The following is a 19,420-nucleotide window of genomic DNA, read 5'->3' as shown; positions in this document are numbered from 1 at the left end:
TTTGATAATGTGCAGCAAGAAATCACACCACTTCTCATGTCCCTAATTAAGAGTGTCAGAGGGACTTGGCTTTTGATTGCAGTGAATTCTGATCATCTGAGGGAGGAGAAAGAGAACTCTGAGACACAATGATAAAACCCATTCAGCCACCCACTCAGCAAATCACAAAAGTTTTTTTACTTTAAATTTCATATGAGCTCCACAGGGAGACAGATCTTCAGTGCCCAGAGCTACCTGACATTTTAATAATATCTGATCATTATATGCAGCCTTTCATCCCAAAGCATTTTCCCCGAGTATTTATACTGCACACATATACAGGAGACATCCTGTCATTTCTAGTAAGGAATAACAGTCAGCCTTATACATATGCAGCTGTGGGCTTAACCCACACAGTGTGCAAGGCAGATTGGCTTGTCAGAGCACTCAGCCTCCCGCGCAACCACCTGAAGGATGATGGGCCACCTCTGCTGCAGCCGCAAACCTGCTACTGCAGTCCTGGGGGTTGTGCGCCACACTCACGCGCCTTCCAACCGGCTTTCAAGGAATAGACAGGAAAAATAGTGCCAGAAGTGAGAAAGGAACTTCAATATTCCCAAGAGCCACTCTTCATGGAATGGTTTTGTAAGGGCTTTAAGGATCATCTAGTTCCAATCCCCTGCCATGGGCAGAGACAACTTTCACTACACCAGGCTGCTCAAAGCCCTATCCAACCTGGCCTGGAGCACTTCCAGGAATGAGGCATTCACAACTTCTCTGGGCAACCTATGCCAGTGTCTCACCACCCTCACAGTAAAGAATTTCTTCCTTAAAACTGATCTAAACCTGCCCTGTCAGTGTAAAGCCATTTCTATTGTCCTGTTCTAACATGGCTTTGTAAAAAGTCCCTCTCCATCTCCCTTGTGGCCCCCTTTAGGTGTGTGAAGATACTCTAAGGTCTCTCCTTAGAACCTTCTCTTCTCCAGGCTGAACAACCGCAACTGTCCTGTCCTCACAGGAGAGTTGCTCCAGCCCTTTTATCATCTTCATGACCCTCCTCTGACGTTGCTGCAGCCGCTCCCTGTCCTTCCTACATTAGGAGCCCCAGAGCTGGATGCAGCACTGCGGGTGGGGTCTCACCAGAGCAGAGCAGAGGGGCAGGATCCCCTCCCTCACCCTGCTGGACACTCTTCTTCTGATGCAACCCAGGATACAATTGGTTTTCTGGGCTGCAAGCTCACATTGCTGGGTCTTGTTGAGCTTCTCATCAAACAATATTCCCAAGTCACTCTAAGGAACCTCAGAAAGTGTTTGTCATTCCGATCAAGATCCACTCCAAAGGAATAAGAACTCCGAAGTGTTTAAGTACTTTTTCCATTTTCAGATGTGGAGATTCCTAAAGTTAATATCTTTCAAATACAAAACCATGAAGAAAATCATTCACTCTCATAAGACATATAAGGTTGTTTTTCCTTGACTATTACTTGTTTTTATTTCAACAAAGTCATTTTCAAAACTTCTACAAGTCTCAGAAGGGAAACAAACTGCCTTTTTTTTCCTCTTTCTCTCTTTTTAGCTTTTCTTTTGAAATTGCATAATTCTAGAGGAGATTGCAAGAGCGATATTTGTGCTAAAGACCATTACAAAGGGTTTTCACAAATTCTCAATCTCAAGTAAACATGAAGTACCTCCTCCTCATTGACTTCAGCAGAGCTGGTGGGCAAGTGATGCTTTCATTCAGGCAGCCATTGGTTTGCTGCAATTCCCTAAAACAAAGTGTGCAAAATGACAATTACCTTTTATCTTGCAAAACAACCACCTTCACATCACATAAAACATCTGTGTTAAGTCATCAGGAACCTACACATAAATCCAGCTTTAGAAAATGAAGCCACCTGATCATACTTTTGAAAATGAGCATGAAGTAACTTTCCTATTAGTCATCCATATTTTGCATATGTACATTCCCGTAAAATAAATGGGCTCAAATACAATGAAAAAATATAAAGAGATAATTTCAATGAGGAAAGCATTTTCAGATTATTGCTAGTTGCCTAAAACTCAGCAGGTGAAAGTTACAATAGTAAGAGCTTTATAATGAAAAAGCTGAAAGCATCTCTCTGGCAAATGGATCAGAAAAATAGGATGTCAAAAGCACCATAATACAATTAATCTTCACTCCTGAAAATGCTTCTATTATGTGGGATAAATCAGATAAACAAACCTTAGATCCATCCATTTGAAGTTTTCATTCACAAGGTCTTACATTCACAGCTCTAATTTGTCTACATTGCTGTTCCTATAATTTTAATGCCAGATAACTTTTCAAGTTTTCAACTGTTTATTTGTTAATACCAGTGGACTCTTAAATTTACATTAACAGTAAATACTATATTAGTGTATTTGAAAAGTAAATTTCTATATGAGTGTCCTTTAAAACTAATTGCAATGTGGTGTTTCTGACAAAACCAATGCTGACTTCTTGCATAGAACAAAATAAGTTACCAAGTTCAGGCTTGATTTGAATGAAATGATGAAACCTGGTGTCTATAATTTCTAATGATAGACCAATCATATTCACCAGCAGTGCAGCATATGGCAAATATGTCCTTCTGCATCACTAGGTAGGTAGTAGAAGGAAAAGGATCTTGTAAGACCCTGGAAAAAACCACTGAAAAACAAAGGGGTTTTTTAAAGAATTTTTGACCTGGTGCTAACAGTGGCACTAGGTACTTGTGAGAACTCTGGTTTTGGGCAGATGGTTGGATGCCTCATTCCTTGCATTATTCTTTTCATATGTGATGCACCACTGCAAATTTTTACCAGGTTTTTTTAAACTGAGTTATCCCAGTACAAATAGAAAAGGCCAAGAAACCTCTCTGCATGTAGAGAGTGTGTCACAAGTCCATTTAACTTAGTGCTAGGCACTTTTCTAAAATCAATTCTTAGGCTGTGAGGAGCCAGGACCACGTAAAATATAAGCTTTCTAGGAAGTAGTTAATTCAGCAGCACAAGATAATTCACTTGAAGCAACAAAAGAATGATATTAATCAAAATTGTGAGCAATTTTCTAGTCAGAGTATTTTTAGAGGAGTAGTCAGCAGAGAGTCAGAAACAGTCACTGAAGAGGACAGACTGAGAGAAGAGCTATGTAAAACACATTATATTTTTTAAAGTTAGGACAGTTTTAAGTTACTTTCAGAGTTCAGACACTCAACCAAATTTTCACACATCACATCACATAACACAGTGTGTAGCTGATGAAGAGGAACAAGTTCCATTAAAGAAAGAATTAAAGACATTTGGCCCAAACCAAGTATTACTGGTTTTGGGAGATACTGAACCCTGGCAGCCTGACAGAGGCAAGGTGGTCATAGCTCCATGGAATGAACCTGCAGCTACACAGAGCACATATTCCTCACAGGCATGTGGAAGAACACACATCTGCCACACATGCATCTTGTATGTCTATCTATATACACATGGCCAGCCCCACAGATCAGCACAAACTCAGCATTCATAACCATGAACAGCACTGAGGTACACAAACAGGTAAAGCTCCATTCATGGGAAATTCATCTGCAAACTGACACATAAACATAATGTGAATCCCTCCAGAAACTGCACTTTGACTCTCAGACTGTCCCATAACTGGCTCCTCCACACACACACCCACACACACACACACACCCACCCACACACACACACACACACAAAGTAGTCATTTAGCCATTCCCCAGACTCCGTGGTGTCCCCAGTTGGTGGCTTGGATGGCCAGGTCTCTCTAACTGCAGCACTCCACACTGCAGACCCATATATGGCTACCCCACACACACACACACACACACACACACGCACACACACGCACACACACACACACACACACACACAAAGTAGTCATTTAGCCATTCCCCAGACTCCGTGGTGTCCCCAGTTGGTGGCTTGGATGGCCAGGTCTCTCTAACTGCAGCACTCCACACTGCAGTGGCTCTCTGATTGCTGATCCCACTCCAGCTGCTCTGCTCAGATGCCCTCACAGCCCCCCATGCACACATAACAGAGTCCCTCAGCCAGGAAAAGAGAAGTTAGTTTAGTGGGTTTTATACACTGATCAGGGCCAGAGAAGTGTAGACCAGTAACCTGGTTACATGCAACCATCCCTTTTATCCCCTCCCAAACTGCCATGATCCCTTCTTTTCCTGGTACTTCTTCCCCTGCTAAGGACCTCAGCTAGGTTTTGTACAACCCCACAATGCTCTGCTCCTACATCCCATAACAAGTCCTGTGTTCCTACAGACAATGCTCCCTCAGTCTGTAGGATGTTTCAGAGAAGTGGACTGATGTCATGTTTGGCCCCTGGGGCTGATACTTTCCTGTGACAGCCCTGGGAGGAGCTGGATCAGGGGACTCTGCTTTCTCTGATTAGGTTATCACATTTTCCCCATCTGTAATGGTGCCTCTGTACTCCTTGGTGCTTGTGGAAACAAGACTTGAATCACAAGTATCACAAGGATGGAGCGAGTGATGGTGGTTGGAAAATCCCTTCTGCAGGGGACAGAGGCACCCCTCTGTTGATAAGGGTGCAGGACTGGGATGTTGCAGAGAAATTGCTGAGCCATTGGATTGCTGCCTTTCTGTTGCACATCCATGCACCTTACCACTGCAACAGATCCTGCTCTGAGTAGAAGGTTGGACTAGAGATCTCCCAAGGTCATCTGCCTGATTTTGTGATGCTGTGATCATCTGAGTCACAATCACTGCCTGTAAGTGTACTCATACATTGCCACATTTGCAAGGAAATTTGATTTAAGTTAAATTTAAATGAGCTCTTTCACTGTAGTTTAGTTCAACTTGGATTGAATAATTTTGAATTCACCATGGATAAGAACATAGACAAGGACAGTAGCCCATTCTCAACTGACAACCGTGCTATGCTGTCAGGAGTTGTCCTGTACCTCAACCTTGCATGTCCCCATAAATTTAAGATGTCCGACTTGATGTGCATTGAAAGTATTGCAACGCTTCCATTCACTTGATTGGTTATTGAATTATGCTTCACTCAGGTTAAAACTGCAAGATTAAATTTTCAGATGTAGTTCTGAAGTACATTTAAAGAAAGACTAGCAAAGCAAACCCATCTATACCAGACTACAGGAAGTTCACAGATAAATACAGATAAATTAAATATATACAGTTCTTCATGCTGCAGACCAGTTTCTACCCAAGTTTGCAGTCAAACCTGCCTGGTCCTCAATAAGCAGTTTGGGCAAACTCACCTGAAGTCCAAGCCCAATTCTGTGTGCTCAGAGCAGGCTCACATATGCCTTTCGATACCTTATAGGCTGTGGATTTGGTATCATGTGTGTGTGGCTCTTTCTTCTACCAGAATTTTAAAATTACCTTTTATTTCCAAGCCTACAGCATCTCTCTGGCCTGCTGTTAATAGCCTGCAAGATTTTTGCTTATGTTTCAGATATATAGTTTTTTTCTCCTCCTACTCATTTTCTCTCATAAATCCCCTGGCTGATGAGAGAGTGTTGTGTATCCCTTACATCTAACAACATTCAGCAGTTGCTCTGTTTTGCCTGCTGTGACAAACATCAAGTCTTTCCTTTTTCTGCCACTGTTTTAATGCCACAGACAATTGGCTTTGTACGTATAATAAAAATGCAAACTTTTCCAGAGGCTGGTAGGTTTATGGGATTTTTACTGGGCCTTTCAGAAGACACAATATTATTTTTAATCCCTCACCACACAATTTTTCAGAATTCCATAAACTACAACAAAGAAAATGAGGTCTTTGAAGACAGTATGCAAGCAGTCATCATTCCCCCTAGATTCAAAGATAATTATCAAATACTTGGATTACCCAGAGAGTGGAGGGAATATTTCATCTCTTTAAATGTCACTGCATCCTGGGCACATGTCAGGTATCTTCAGTGTCCCGTTCACTAAATCCTATATCTGCCTTTCAAAGCAGAGTCCTGAACAACAGATGGTATAGAACTACACTCTGGCCAGAGGGGTTTCCAGGTGGGGCAGCTACTGTGCAAGCCCTGCTCAACTCTTGCTCAGTGGTTATGGAGAATATCAAGTCCTCAGTCCCCCCATTTTTAGGGATGCTGGCTAGCATATATTTTCAGGCAAGAACAAATATTTTATATTACTTTTTTTTGCACTAGTTCAAGACTGACCTGAAGAGGATTAATGCCATCTAGATTGAGAACTTTTTATTTAATATCTTAGTTTTCCATAGGGGAAAAAAGAAACCAATAAAGGAGCGAAAGACTCAAGTTATCAAGCCTAAATATCTGGAGTTTTCTGATCTGCTAGAGCCCTGGAGTGCAGAGCTAGCCTTTTTTTCTTATAGGATCTGTGACTATCTTCTGTAGAATATCACCACCTCTCTTCTACTCTTCAGGAGCTCTGTGTCTTTCTCTGGCAAGTGCATTTCTCTTAAAAGTCACTGTCTCATTTGCTGTGTGTCCAGTGTTAGACACAGCTGCTCTCTGGCCAGTGAGACCAGGCAACTTTTGGAGCAATATATTTGCCTGTGCCTCTTCCAAAAGAAGCCAAGATACTTGAGTGAATGATGAAAAGCAAACTCTTCTCCCACCTTACAGCCAGGCTTTATACATCCATGTGCAAAACTGCCATGTATGACTCTCCACAGCTATCAGCTCTGTGTCAATGGTGGTGTCAGAGATCTGCTTGTGGAAATTAATAGCCCGTGGGATAAAATTTTTATTTGCTGTCCTCTGTTTCATCCAACAAGTTCTCCTGAAAGTTTTCCAGGAAGACTCTCTGTCTGTTTCTCCCTCCTTCAAATGCAGGGAGCCCTGAATGAAAATGCTGGTCCCAAGGGATATTCTACAGAACCATAGGGATTTCAATCCCATGAGGCAAATTCATGTCTTTTCATCATCTGCTGATGGATTAAAGTGTCATTTGCAAGAAAAAGCTCCAAGCTGGCAATGGTGAGAGCATCACAGAGAATGGTTGCATTCATACTGAGCAGCTCTGGAGCTGTCGTCATCAAATTGGTCCCCCTTGTTTTCCAATGCTTGACACAATTTGTGAATAATAAATAGGACCAGGTCCCTAGAGATCTCCAGGTGTGATTTAACCTGGATTAAGCCTTTCACACACGGTGTTTAGCTCTTGCAAGGTCATTTCATTTCTAATAAGTACCAGTTTGCACATGCTCAGCTGTGTTCTTGTCCTTTAATGCAGTAACTGACAGATGGTAGCAAAATATTCCTTTTATAATGAAACCTGCTGAAGGAGACTGCTTAGGGCCTCAGAAAATATAATTTGCCAAATAAAGAATGGTCTCCAGGAAAGAAAGGAAATACTGTAATGCAGCATATATTAAATAATTTTCCTCAGGCATCTGGTGATCAGTAGCTTTTTCTCACGTCAGAGAGGTGACCTGACTGGTTTTTTCCAATTATTTATTGCCTCATTTACCTTTGTACTCTTAAAAGTCTTGTTTCTGTGGGTTGACATAAGTAGTGCCTCTAAAAAAGTGTAAATTAACTGCATGAGGATTTATTGTAAAGGTTTCATAGGTACCAGATTTGTATCTGCAGTATGCTGTCAGATTCTTAAGGTTTTCACTTATGCTATAATTAGCCCAGTTTCTGGGTGAATTTCACACCTATTTTTTAGACCCAATTATGCCATTTCTCTTAAACCACTATTAATTCCTAGCAGCATTGCTACTGCATTCTGATTTACTTTATGTGACTATGCACACCCTGTATTTTCTCATGGCCTGTGCAAACTTCTTTTGGCAGCTGAATACATCAGAGTGATCTAATTTATGATCTTCTGTGAGGTAGGTAGCACTGAATGGCAGAAACCTCTCATTTTAAAGCCTCCAAGAACCTGCAACTTTCTTCTAAAGCCAGTGGTTTGCTGGATATCTATCTTTGCCACTCATTTCCTCAGGCTTCCTCATAAAAAAATTTTTACTCTTTTATCCTCTGTTCCAACATACAGCTAGGTAAGACTTGATGTGACTTCCTTTAGCATCCATTTACACTGTCCTATAAATCATACAAAACGTTCTGCACAGGCTCAAATCTAGGCATTAAATGAGAATCCATCTGTTCCTTGCTCCCAATGGGATTACAGTTTCTTTCTCTGCATCGCTGCTTGACAAAACTTCTAATCCCACCTGAAGCTGCGAGTGTGCTGTGTTTGGGGCCTGTTATATCAAATACACATCTCTCTGCTCCCACCTTCCCCCCTCAGGAACTGCTATTTTTAGACTGCTTTTCCATCACTGATGAAGTCAAAGTTGCATCTTAACCTATACAAGCTCTGGTGGCATATGCTGCTCTGCTTTTCTGCTGCAGTATCACAAAATCTGTCATCCAGCTCTGTTCTGATCTGTAACCCCCTTGTCATTACTGGCCTCTTGGAGAAAGTCATGTAAACACCTTTTATTTCAGTTTCTTGGCTGGGTTTCCTTTCACTGCTTTTGGATGTCATGGCCAGCAGGAGATCAGAATTTGCATTAGCCTTTGGCTCTGTCAGGAGGGGAATCAACGGTGCTGGACAATTTAGAGCATGCTGCTGCTGCTACAGTGTGTCTTGTGCATTACAACACTACAGGAGTGGGAATGCCAAGGTGATGGAGCTGCCAGAGCACCCAGGAGCACCCTTGTTTCAGAGGGGATCACTGCCAACTCTTGAACTGCAGACTCCCTAAACTAAAATACACAACTGAAAAGTTATTTGATCTCTACTAACTAAAAAGCCAGCAAAGGCTGACATGTGCACAACTCCACATAGATCTGTGGCTAGGAGAAACACCTCAGCTGGCCATTACAACTGTGACAAAGCCCAGATCACCCAATGGACATCACGCCTCGTTTGGGGTGGGCCAGGGCCTGTCAGAGCCCTTTGTTTCTGGGGCTGGGGATGCACATGTGCATGTATGTCACTTACGTGCGCGCAGAGTTCCTTGGCTGACCCATGGCAGCTTGTTCTTCTTTGTGACACGAAGGAGCACTGGTAGCCACAATGCATCTGAGCCACCAGGCAGCTGCCCCTTGGAGCAGGCCTATGAAGAGCACAAACTATGTCACTGAGGGGTTTTGGCTTATGCTGTTTGTCATTTTTTTTTACTTTTTCAATTAAAAATGAGGAAGTGTGTGACTCTTTTTACCAGTCTCACAGACTGTGAAGCCTTTAGTCATCCATAAAGAGGCACATTTAACATACTTTGGAGTTTATGCCTTTTTTTAGCATGGATTATTCACACCTTCAGAAATGCTTCAGAGCAACCCAAGCCCAGTGTCCCTCTTCTATTGCCAAAAATCCTTACCAAAAGTTTTGGAGCAAGGCATCACACCATGGGTATGTCCTAAATGAGCCACATCATTATACCAAATAGTACATATTTGCTTGCATTTAAGGCTGCCCAGTCCCACACAACCTTCAGCAGCTTACCTTGACTCCCTCAAATAGAACAAGAGCACCATTCCTTCCCAGTCCCACCTCACAGCACCGTGTCTACAGCACCATGCTCTCTGCCTCCAAGGTTTTGCATGGACCTGCTGAGCATTTCCCAGAGCAGATGCAGCAGCGTGAGTCACGGCCTCACCGAGGAACGAGTCATTGCACATTGGCTGCTCCATGGAAACAGCCCATGGATGTGCTTGAATATCGTGCAATATACTCTGAGGTCACTTGCATGCCTTGGAAATAATTTATTTCCTTCATCTATGCCCAGTCACACAACTGCCTGGCTACTTCTGATGGAGCATCTGCTATGTGATCTCTCAGATGAAATTTAAGTGGTTCAGACCACCTGATTCCAGAAAAAAAAGAGCTCCAAGCAGGAGCCTTGACTTGTTTGCCCTTCAGGTTGGTGCTCTTTCAGTCCTTAAAATAAGATGGCTTTGTGCAAACCACCTGTTAGGAATAGTCTTCCTGAAATGGGGGTGCTGACCCCCAAAACATGCCTGAGAGTTGTTTGGGATGAGCCAGTGCCATGCCAGATGCCAGGCACAGGTTGAAGAGTGTAACAGGGCAGAGGGTTGTGCTCTAGTAGCTAGAAATGTTGTTAGTGACTGCTGAATTTACTCTTATGGCTGTAGCTGAATGTCTCCGTCCATGTTCCCTGGAGGCGGTCTTGGTTTACAGCTTTAATAGCTACAAAATGTGAATTTTCTGACCATTCCCACTCTTTATGGCGCAATCTCTCCAGCTGTTATAATGAAGAAGCACTAGCAACAAAGTTATTACTTATTCCTCAAGCAAAATTTCTCTTCATGGCAGCACTTGGCATAAAGGTAGTTCCAAATGTGTCTTAATATTCTGCAAACAAATTGATTATTTATAATTGTCTTGTCTTTAGATGTGAATTAAAGTAATGATTTTTTTATATAGTTAAAAGGAAGCAGACAAGTTTAATTGAGATAAATTAAATCTACATGACCACCTGTTTGTTTTTTTAAACTTTATAGGAAATCAATGTATTGACAGTAGCATTGGTCAACCAGGACAGAGAAAAAAACTCAGAGAAACGAAGCCCAGGTCTAAAATCAGAGAAAGAGGCACTATTAATAGGTAAGATAACCCCAAAGAAGATTTTTGAGAACAAAATACCTTCTAACAGGTTTCTGTTTTGCATATATGTTTACACATATCTTTGTGCTAATACAAGTAAAAAAGAAAAAAAAAAAGAATTTTTTTTATCTGGGTTCAGAATGGCTTTTAGTAAGAAAAAATCCTAAAATGCAACTGAACTTTACCATTCTGAAAATTTCTGCAGTTTAATGAAAGGATTTCAGGTATGAAAAAAATTGCAGAATCTGCGTTTAGACTTGCAGCATGAATGTATGATGACTTTATTTACATCAAGATTTAGCAGGCCAGAGTTGTATAGCTTGTTATACGATTATTAGAAAAAGTGGTGAAGGAGAAGGGGATGGAAATAATATTAGTAAACTACCAAGCAAAAAATACATCTACTACATGTATTAAGCAAGCCAGATTTATGCCTTTGACATTAGGTAAGGGAATTAGCAATATGAATATTTATAAAGAATACCACAAGGACTGTCATACCCTTTACCTAGAATAAAATTTTTTAAATAAACTCTTAAATAGTGCCTAAAGCTAAAGCTTATAGGCAGTGGGCCAGCTAACTGGCATTTAGCCACACAGAACTGGCTGTACCCACGCCGCCCTTGGAGGGAACATGCCCCATGTTTAGACCCACACATATTTTGCATTTGGTTTCAGTGGGGTAGGTTTTCAGGGACCATGGAGGCCCACAGTTCCAAAGCATACCCTGTGGCATGGCAACAGAAATGTTGACCTGAAAGAACAGGCTTAATTTCTTTGGTTTGGTCTTTTCACAAATCAGTGGTATCCTGATAAATGGTAGTTCCAAAACTACCTTGGTTTGTTTAAATGCAACTCATTTTCATCACCTAGGCACCAGGAAGATTGCTATCCTATTGCTAAGGCACAGATTCAGCAATTCACAAATTCAGTTCAGACCAAAGAGGTCATTTAAAAGTGAAGAATGTATCTAAAAGTTTAAAGTGCTTAGTACACAAACTCCCTGTGATTAGTGAGATGCAAAACAGTGGAATCTACAGAAATGTATGACTTGATTGAATTCTGCTTTTTATAATTAAATCTAAAACTTTTAATTGCAGGGGCAATACTTGATCTTTTCAAAGTTCATTCTGTGAGAAAGACAGCAAGCATGGGATTTGAAGAACAGAATAACAAACTTTTTTTCTAGGTCACTCACTATTTGACTGTAACAAACAGTGGCAGTGTCCCAAAGTGGGTCCTGTACATCTGCTGTTCAGTGGCACACTCAGATAAACAGAATAACCTCAGTTAAGATATTACTGGTCATAATACCCCCACAACTGACGCACTGTTACAGTTCAAAGATTAAAAATTCCTCAATATGGATTTCATGTTATCTCTTCCTCTGAGACATGATCAGATGAGGCAAGGGAAAAATGGGCCTTCCCTCCATTCACGAAGTTTTTCTGTATTTAAAAAAATGCAGTGTTGTCTAAGAGGAAAAAAGCATAAAAGAAAAAAAAAGTTATCATGGAATTCCAGTCAATAACTACAAAATATTGACAAATTACTTATTATTTACCTTATATGAAAGATCTGGCTTTGAATGTCCTGAATTGAAAAGCCTCAGGAACCACATAACAGATGCAATGACACTGGTAAAATGTGATTTGAGTACAAATTGGATTTCCAGTCATCTCATCCAAGTGTGATGATCTTGACTTCTGCTTCTAGAGCTCTTGTGTGGTTACCTGTAGTCACCCGCAGCACAAAGAAGGTCACTGCTGCTAGGACTTGCCATAGTAAAAAATTTATTACGTGCCACTTCATATGCAGGACCAGAAGTTTGTAAATGCTGTTTGAAAAGTGGAGGAGGAAAAAAGGTGTTCTTTGCAAAGCCAGTCTAAAATGCGTTAAATATTGCTTATCAGTTTCAACCATGGCCAGTACTCAGGGAAAAACGAAATCCAAGATTATCCTAATTCATTCAGCATCAAGAAAGCAATATGGCCTGCAGTACACAAGATACAGTGACCCATTTTTGTCATTTGTAAGCATTTTTAATCCTGGTGTTTATGATTCAAGTATAAGAAACTTCCCCTAGGGTGGTTCAGCTAAGAAGCCCATCCAAAGAGAGTTGAAAATATTTGTTCTGATTCTTACAGTTCAGCTCTCCCCAAACAGCCAGTAACACACATGCCATTTTGTATTTTCACTGTTTGCTTAGAAGAAGAGAAATTGGGTAGTGCTTTTAATAGCAATACTGATGCCCCAAATCTTGTTTTCTCTGGTCATCATTATTAATGCTGTCACTTGATTTTCACTGCAAAAAAGACCTCTAGACTTAGATCCTGACTCCTAAGCCACTTTTAATTCCTATACCTTTTATAATCATCCTGAAACAACAATGAAGATAGACAGAACATATTCTCTCTTAAGAAAAAATAAATAAGCAAATGTGTCATAAAGCATTTGTGTTTTCTTCAGCAGCAGTTAGGGGTAATATGGATTAAATACTTTTCATAACCAGCATCTGCATAATTACTAGAAAATTTTGAGGGAGTGAGGGTTCTGACACAATTGTATGAAACGTTTTCACAACAGAGAATCCAGTGAAGGGGAAAAAAACAATAATTTTACTATTACGATATCCACAATTTTATATTGGTAAATCATGCATAAAATTAGTAGTTGAAATGCTCCCAGCAAGGCTTTGTTTAGAAATTCTTTTATTCATCAGTATATTATCTTGGTCACTTACTTGCTAACTGCTGTCATTCCTGAAGATGAGCTATTGTATTTAGCACATTACTATGACTGTATTAAAAATGTGCTGTTTTGTTTATTGGGTTGTGCAAGGAAAATAAGAGTCATAATTCATACTGAAAAACCTCAGAACAGACTCTTCAGAATTATTTTGCCTATTTTAATGATACAGTGTCTGAAGTAATTTTAACACTTTGTGTCTGTTTGTTTTTAATACAGGTATCATATCCACATTTCTTCACGTCCACCCTTTTGGAGCCAATATAGAGTATCTTTGGTCTTATATGCAGCAGTTGGACTCTAGGGTAAAAAAAATTAATCAAAATCTATTTTCTCTTTAGAAATATTGTATTATTCTTTACTGCAGGTTAAACTCTTCATGCATTTCCATTAGAAAGATAATGGGATATGGGGCTTGGGGGTTTGCAGTCTTTATTCATTTGCAAATTACAGTGCACGTGCTTGTGTTGAGGTCTTTGCCTCAAACTGCTTAGCTATCCTTTGTGGCACAGAAGAGCAGAGCTCTAAATGGCAAAGACTAGCAGCTGATTTTATGACACATTATTCTGAAATATAGCTGCAGGGAAAAAAAGCAGAATAAGAGGCAGGTGTGGCCATGGCCATCAAACTGTGCAGTTTTTGGAGATGGCCCTTTGTTCTCTGAAAAGCTGTAAGTTGCGTGTCACACTGGACCTTTATGATCACAGGAATGGACCATGTTTCATGTCCTCTGTCTCCATGTGGGAGCAGACACAGCCATGTAAAGGAATTGGGTGTATTAATTTCAGTGAAGCTGTGGCCAAGACAACAGTGAGGCCAGCACAAAACAGTGTGCAAAGTGTTTAATGCATCAGTTCATACAGTGTACAATCAATAAATACCTGAAGGATAAGATTCTTGACTTACTTTTTAATATCTGCTGTAGAATGAGATGAAATCAAGCCCCCAGATGGGCTTATTCCTCTGCACTGAATATTAAGCAAGTCAGAAGGTGAGAAGCTCAAGTGTGAAATGATCAGGTGAATGGTACTCCAAGTGCTAAACAGCAGCTTAGCAGATGCAGGGGTCACGCTGTGGCCAGCCACAACTCTGTCCCATGTCTGCCAATACTTGGATGATGGTGCTTTCTCAGATCTTGCAACACAACTCCTTTGATCCTGGTAATGTTTTGTTCCTGAGCAGCCCCCTCAGCCCATAGCTAAGATCAGCTTCTCACTGCTTTGGTGAGCTGCTTCATGCTTCTGGATGATCCTGGATCCTTCCTCTGTTTCTATGAAAAAGTGTAGAACTAAAAGCAGAGGAGACCCTGAACTAGAAGTTCACTGGAATTACAACAGGCTGCATTGATGAGTGAGGAAGGATGATGAATTTGTTAGGCACTGCCTTCAGGCCATGGCAACTCAGGTTTACTAGAGCTTTACAGCCCACTGCCACCCACAATAAAAAGGGAGTAGGAGATGGAGATGGGAGAAAGAGGTGAGAAACTGGTGAATTTCAATTTTTTTTTTAATATCTGCTTTTATCAAGACCTGATGAATCCAGAGCTTCACACCTCCAGCCATTTTTCTGCTTCTTTGTGCCCTTGCCACATGTGCACTTTGCTTAGTCTTGTCCCAGTCTGTCCAATCTCCTCAATTATCTTTCAAGTCCTTCCTTAACATGGCATTTGTCTAAGTTTCAACTGCTTTTCCCCCTGGATTACCTCTCCAGCTCTGTATCTCTGGAGTGATGACAGCAATCATTCCAAAATATGGACTCTCTGGCCTCCATCCCTGCTGCTCAGCGCTTCTCCCTAGTGAGCTCTTCAGCATTCTCACCCTGTGGTCCCTTCTTGTGCATGGCCATGGGCTCTGCCCTTGAGTTTTTGCTCACGTGAGTAACTTGTGGGCTTCTGTGAGGCTGCCAGGGTCAAGCTCTTGACTTGCAAACAGAGCCCTCAAGGAAGGAGCATTGTCTGCCGTCTCTGCAGCTACCTCTGGACCTACCTACTGCATAATAAACACGGGCTGCAAGATTTGACCTCGTTGGTTTATTTTGGAAGCAACTGCTTGTAGAAACAAATTACTTTTTAATAGCGCGATCCAGAGATGCAATCTCAGAGATGAATTTCAATTACTTTCCATGGTTAGCCTGTCATTCCTCGCCTGAACAGGAATGATAAGGTCAGCATACCCGTGTGGGCTGAGGGCTGAGTACAGAGCTGAGATACATTGCACAAAAGTAACCAGACACCCTCTGCTGCCATGTGAGTACTTAAAAGATGGATTGGATCACGCTGAGGCTTTTGACTGCCTCCAACACTGAGTTTTGGTGCCACCTTTAACAAATCATTTAATCTTTCTGCTGCAGTAACCTCTACAGAAAAATAAGAGGCAATAGATATTTTCATACCCCCCTTGGGTGTAGCGAAGTATAATTAGCACATTTGATGTTTATATACTGTTTTAAAAAGGAAAGGTTTCTCCATGGAAGGTTTCAACTAGTATGAGTAAGCAGAAATACCATTATTTCCAGATAAGCCTTTCAAACCATGGAGATACCTGTGGATAACAGGCAGCACCCATGGATTTCTTTGCTGTTCCTTTCATGACCACCGCTTTAGAAGCAGTAGGATAAAATGGCTCATATTCCATGATTGTTCATTTCTTGACTTCCCTACTGATTATACCAGAAAGGTTGCCTTTGTGAGTGTTTTCTGTAATGAGAGCATCTTGCCTATTAGGAAGGTGAGCAGTCATTGAGGTTTCAAAATGATAAAAACATCCTGAGCAAAGCAGAACTGGGAGCTTTACTGCTTAATTATCTGGGGCTGCTGAACTGGGTAAGACTGAGGGAAGGCGGCTCCATGGATAGTCAGCCTTCAGTAACAACAGGGAGCTGATTAAAGTCTTTTTGAAAGAGGAAAGCTGATGGAGCTGGGAGAAGCATTCAAAACCACGTAGGCTGAGAAGAAGAATAAGGTCCCATCTGCTTCCTCCTCCTCACAAGAGCACCCATGACTGTAGTTTTTAGATGGACTTCATATCATTCTGTGGCCACAGCCGCAGCATGGCACTTGTCATTGCTTCACAGGGGGATGCTTTACAGGCATCTACAAGAGCAAAATCATTCCTTCAAGGAATCTGCACATGCTTTGGAGTCTAGAAAGTCATATCAGGCTAAGGTTAAAAAACAATAAAGGTTGGCTGTTTTCATATGGCCTGGATTTGTCTCCCCCCGCACCTCTATTACATCTGTTCTCAGTGTTTCCTCTTTACAAGCTACAGGACAGCTTTCTCACTTCAATTTTACCTTTGTTTCTTTCTTAGATCTCTGCAAATGAGATAGAAATGCTTTTGATGAGACTGCCACGCATGTTTAAACAAGAATTCACTGGTGTAGGAGCAACACTGGAAAAGAGGTGGAAGTTTTGTGCCTTTGAAGGAATTAAAACTGTCTGACTGTGACTAGTAATGAAGCTATGCAGAAGAAGAGTTCCTAGAGCATGGCAGGGTCATAAAGTATTAAAGAAATTTGGGTTTGGGCACATAGTAGTATGTTTTCAAAGTTATCCAAGCCTAATTTTAGTTACATTTGTGACGTTCTCTTGTGAGTGGAAATGTAGTTGTGCACCAGTTCCTAAAATAAAATAAAATTTCAAAAAAAGTTTCAAAATGTGACAGATTGTTTCCTATGAAAACTGAAGAAAGATACCACAGTCATAATGATTTCAAAATACTACATGTCCTACATCTAAGAAAAGCTCATTGAGCAAACAGTTAAGGGGAAAGATTGCCCGGCTATGGTCGCTAAGTTACAGCGATCTAAATGTGATATGTAATAGAACTCATTAAGTTTTGTTATAGAAAGTTCTTTCTGTTTAGTAAGAGAATTGAGTAATTTTACAGTGAGGAAAAGCATACCAAAAGAAAACTTGAAGATGTGTCTGAAGTTATTGTATTTTGTAAATTAAGTTATATGCTGTACCAGGGATTTTTGCCTTATTGAAAGAGGCCTGAAAATGTGATTGGAGTCCTCAAGAATGCTTTATCAAGAATATTATTTTTCTAATGTAACTATTCTCCATTACAAGTTCTTTTAACATGGATTGCATATCAATTTTCATAAACATGTAAATAAGGAAGAAACCAGTGTTACTGTATTGTATTTGGTATGTAACATTCAGGTTTATGCATCAAAATAAATATTCAGTTGCATTACTGTTACAAATTTTATAGCAGATATATTAATTTTTATCAATAAATATGACTTCTACCATATTGTTTGCATAAGTATTTCTTCTGATGTTATTGAATTTTAATTGATCCAGCAAGAGATTTCTGGAAGATCTTTCCCCTACCTGAACTATTAACTGCAGATAACTTTGTTAAGTGAATCATAAACCAAAAAAGAGCTTGCAATATTAGCTGAGATTAAAATATTGGTAGAGGAAGTAGCAACATGGACCTTTGATTTTATTTTTCAATGAACAGATAGGTGAAAAATGAACATGTTCAAATTTCCTGTTTTCATTGTTGTGCTGGGTAAGAACTGCTGTGGGTAAGAAACAGCAGCCCCGTCTTGGCCACACCCCTGTGCAGGCAGAGGAGCCAGCCACCAGAGAGCTGGTCCTGTGAAGTGGAGCACCAACAGTGGGAAATAGAGAAAGCTGAAACAGATGCAGGGAGTCTCCAGATACATGTCAGAGTGAGCTTTCACTCAGGTCCTTCAATAAACAGCAATTAGTGTCAAATGCATTTAGGAGTGAAGGAACTCTCCAACATGGCTTTTGGTGATTGGTACTTTAAGATCTGTTTCTCTTCTGGCATCTACCTGGAATATAAAAATATTAAGTGAAATGCTAATTGTGTACAAAAGGGGAAAAGAAAGAGGCTTAGCAGGTCTATTATGGGGAAAAAATTATGCTTTCAGGCAGTACACACAAAATTTAAAAAATCAAGTACATCTCAATTATGGTTGCTATAGAGCCTGTGATAAGCTACTTGGGTGAAACTAGTAATTATATGCCAGTTATGTTAATGAAAATTAACTAGTTTAATCCAAGTAATAACTCTTTCCTCTCTTGAGATCATTCAATTTCATGAATAATTCTGACATAAATGTGTTAGGTCTGACAGCTTGTATTTAGGTACTGTAACATAAATGTGTATGGATGCCACTTAGGCTGGGTGAGAAAACTTTCACCTCAGCATACTCCATGCCATACTTATTCATTATATTCTGTCCTTCCTTTCCTTGTCCTTCCTCCTTTTTTTCCCTTTCGATCATTGTCTTTCTCATAGAACAACTCCAATTCCAGAAAGTCAGAAAACTTTTTTTTTTAACAGAGCCTTGTAACCTAATCACTATATTTGTTTTGAATGTATTTTTCTTCTTCCTTTTCTTCATGGGTTTTTCATGTCTGTCTAGACCATCAGAGCTTTAGACTGGTACCTTTTTAGCCCTTGTATAGTATCAGCTAAAAGGGGACCTCCTTAACTGGCTTTTAGATACTGCCAAAGATCTAAACTTTGAGTATGAGTAGCATGTAGTCATCCTGTAATATTGTAATGTATCAGTTGAAAACTTGAAATCCAGGGAGATCCTCAATGGTTATCAGGTCAGGCCCAAGGACTAACTTTAACTTTGTGTACTTTGGGGCAAATTGGATTAAAAAGTTGAGCTCCATCATTTAGGTCCTGAAATGTCCCTATGATGACTCTTGGGATATCCAGCTGGGAGTTCTGCAGTTAATGCAATGAGATTAATAATGAGAAAGCCACTTTTGATACAGGATTTGATATAGGATTTTTTTATACAGGAAAGCCACCTAGACTGGACATTAGGGAGCATTTCTTTACTGAGGTAGTGGCCAAACACTGGGATGTGTTTGGCCAGAGAGGTGATCAATGCCCCAAGGCTGTCAGTGTTTGAGGACATTGCACAGTGCCTTTAATGATGTGATTTAACTTTCTGTCACCCCTGATGTGGTCAGGCAATTGAATTAGATGATCCTCATAGGTCCCCACAAGACCTAAAGCAAGTTTCTGCAGCTGAGTCAGGTTGAAGGATGATGGCCATTTGGCAAAGACTCAAACCCAGTTACAGTTAGCAGGATCTTCACAACAGT

The 19,420-nt window shown here is 40.5% G+C and overlaps 1 protein-coding gene across 2 annotated transcripts in view; it reads left to right on the top strand.

Annotated features, from left to right (window-relative positions):
- Positions 1 to 17,570, top strand: part of ENOX1 (ecto-NOX disulfide-thiol exchanger 1) — a 285,547-nt gene extending 267,977 nt beyond the window's left edge. Inside the window, exons 15-17 of one of the 2 annotated variants that reach the window (XM_031056831.1) lie at positions 10,461 to 10,563; positions 13,531 to 13,616; positions 16,620 to 17,570. In XM_031056831.1, the coding sequence (XP_030912691.1) occupies positions 10,461 to 10,563; positions 13,531 to 13,616; positions 16,620 to 16,751 (321 nt within the window). In that variant the 3' untranslated portion in view covers positions 16,752 to 17,570. The remainder of the gene's footprint in view (positions 1 to 10,460; positions 10,564 to 13,530; positions 13,617 to 16,619) is intronic. The other variant, XM_031056830.1, reaches the window with a different exon arrangement.
- Positions 17,571 to 19,420: the final 1,850 nt, after the last annotated feature.

The sequence above is a fragment of the Geospiza fortis genome, unplaced genomic scaffold, assembly GCF_000277835.1.
Source record: "Geospiza fortis unplaced genomic scaffold, GeoFor_1.0 scaffold194, whole genome shotgun sequence".
In the NCBI taxonomy this organism is placed as follows: domain Eukaryota; kingdom Metazoa; phylum Chordata; class Aves; order Passeriformes; family Thraupidae; genus Geospiza; species Geospiza fortis.
Note: the sequence above shows the minus strand (reverse complement) of the source record. Positions and strands in the feature narration are given on the sequence as shown.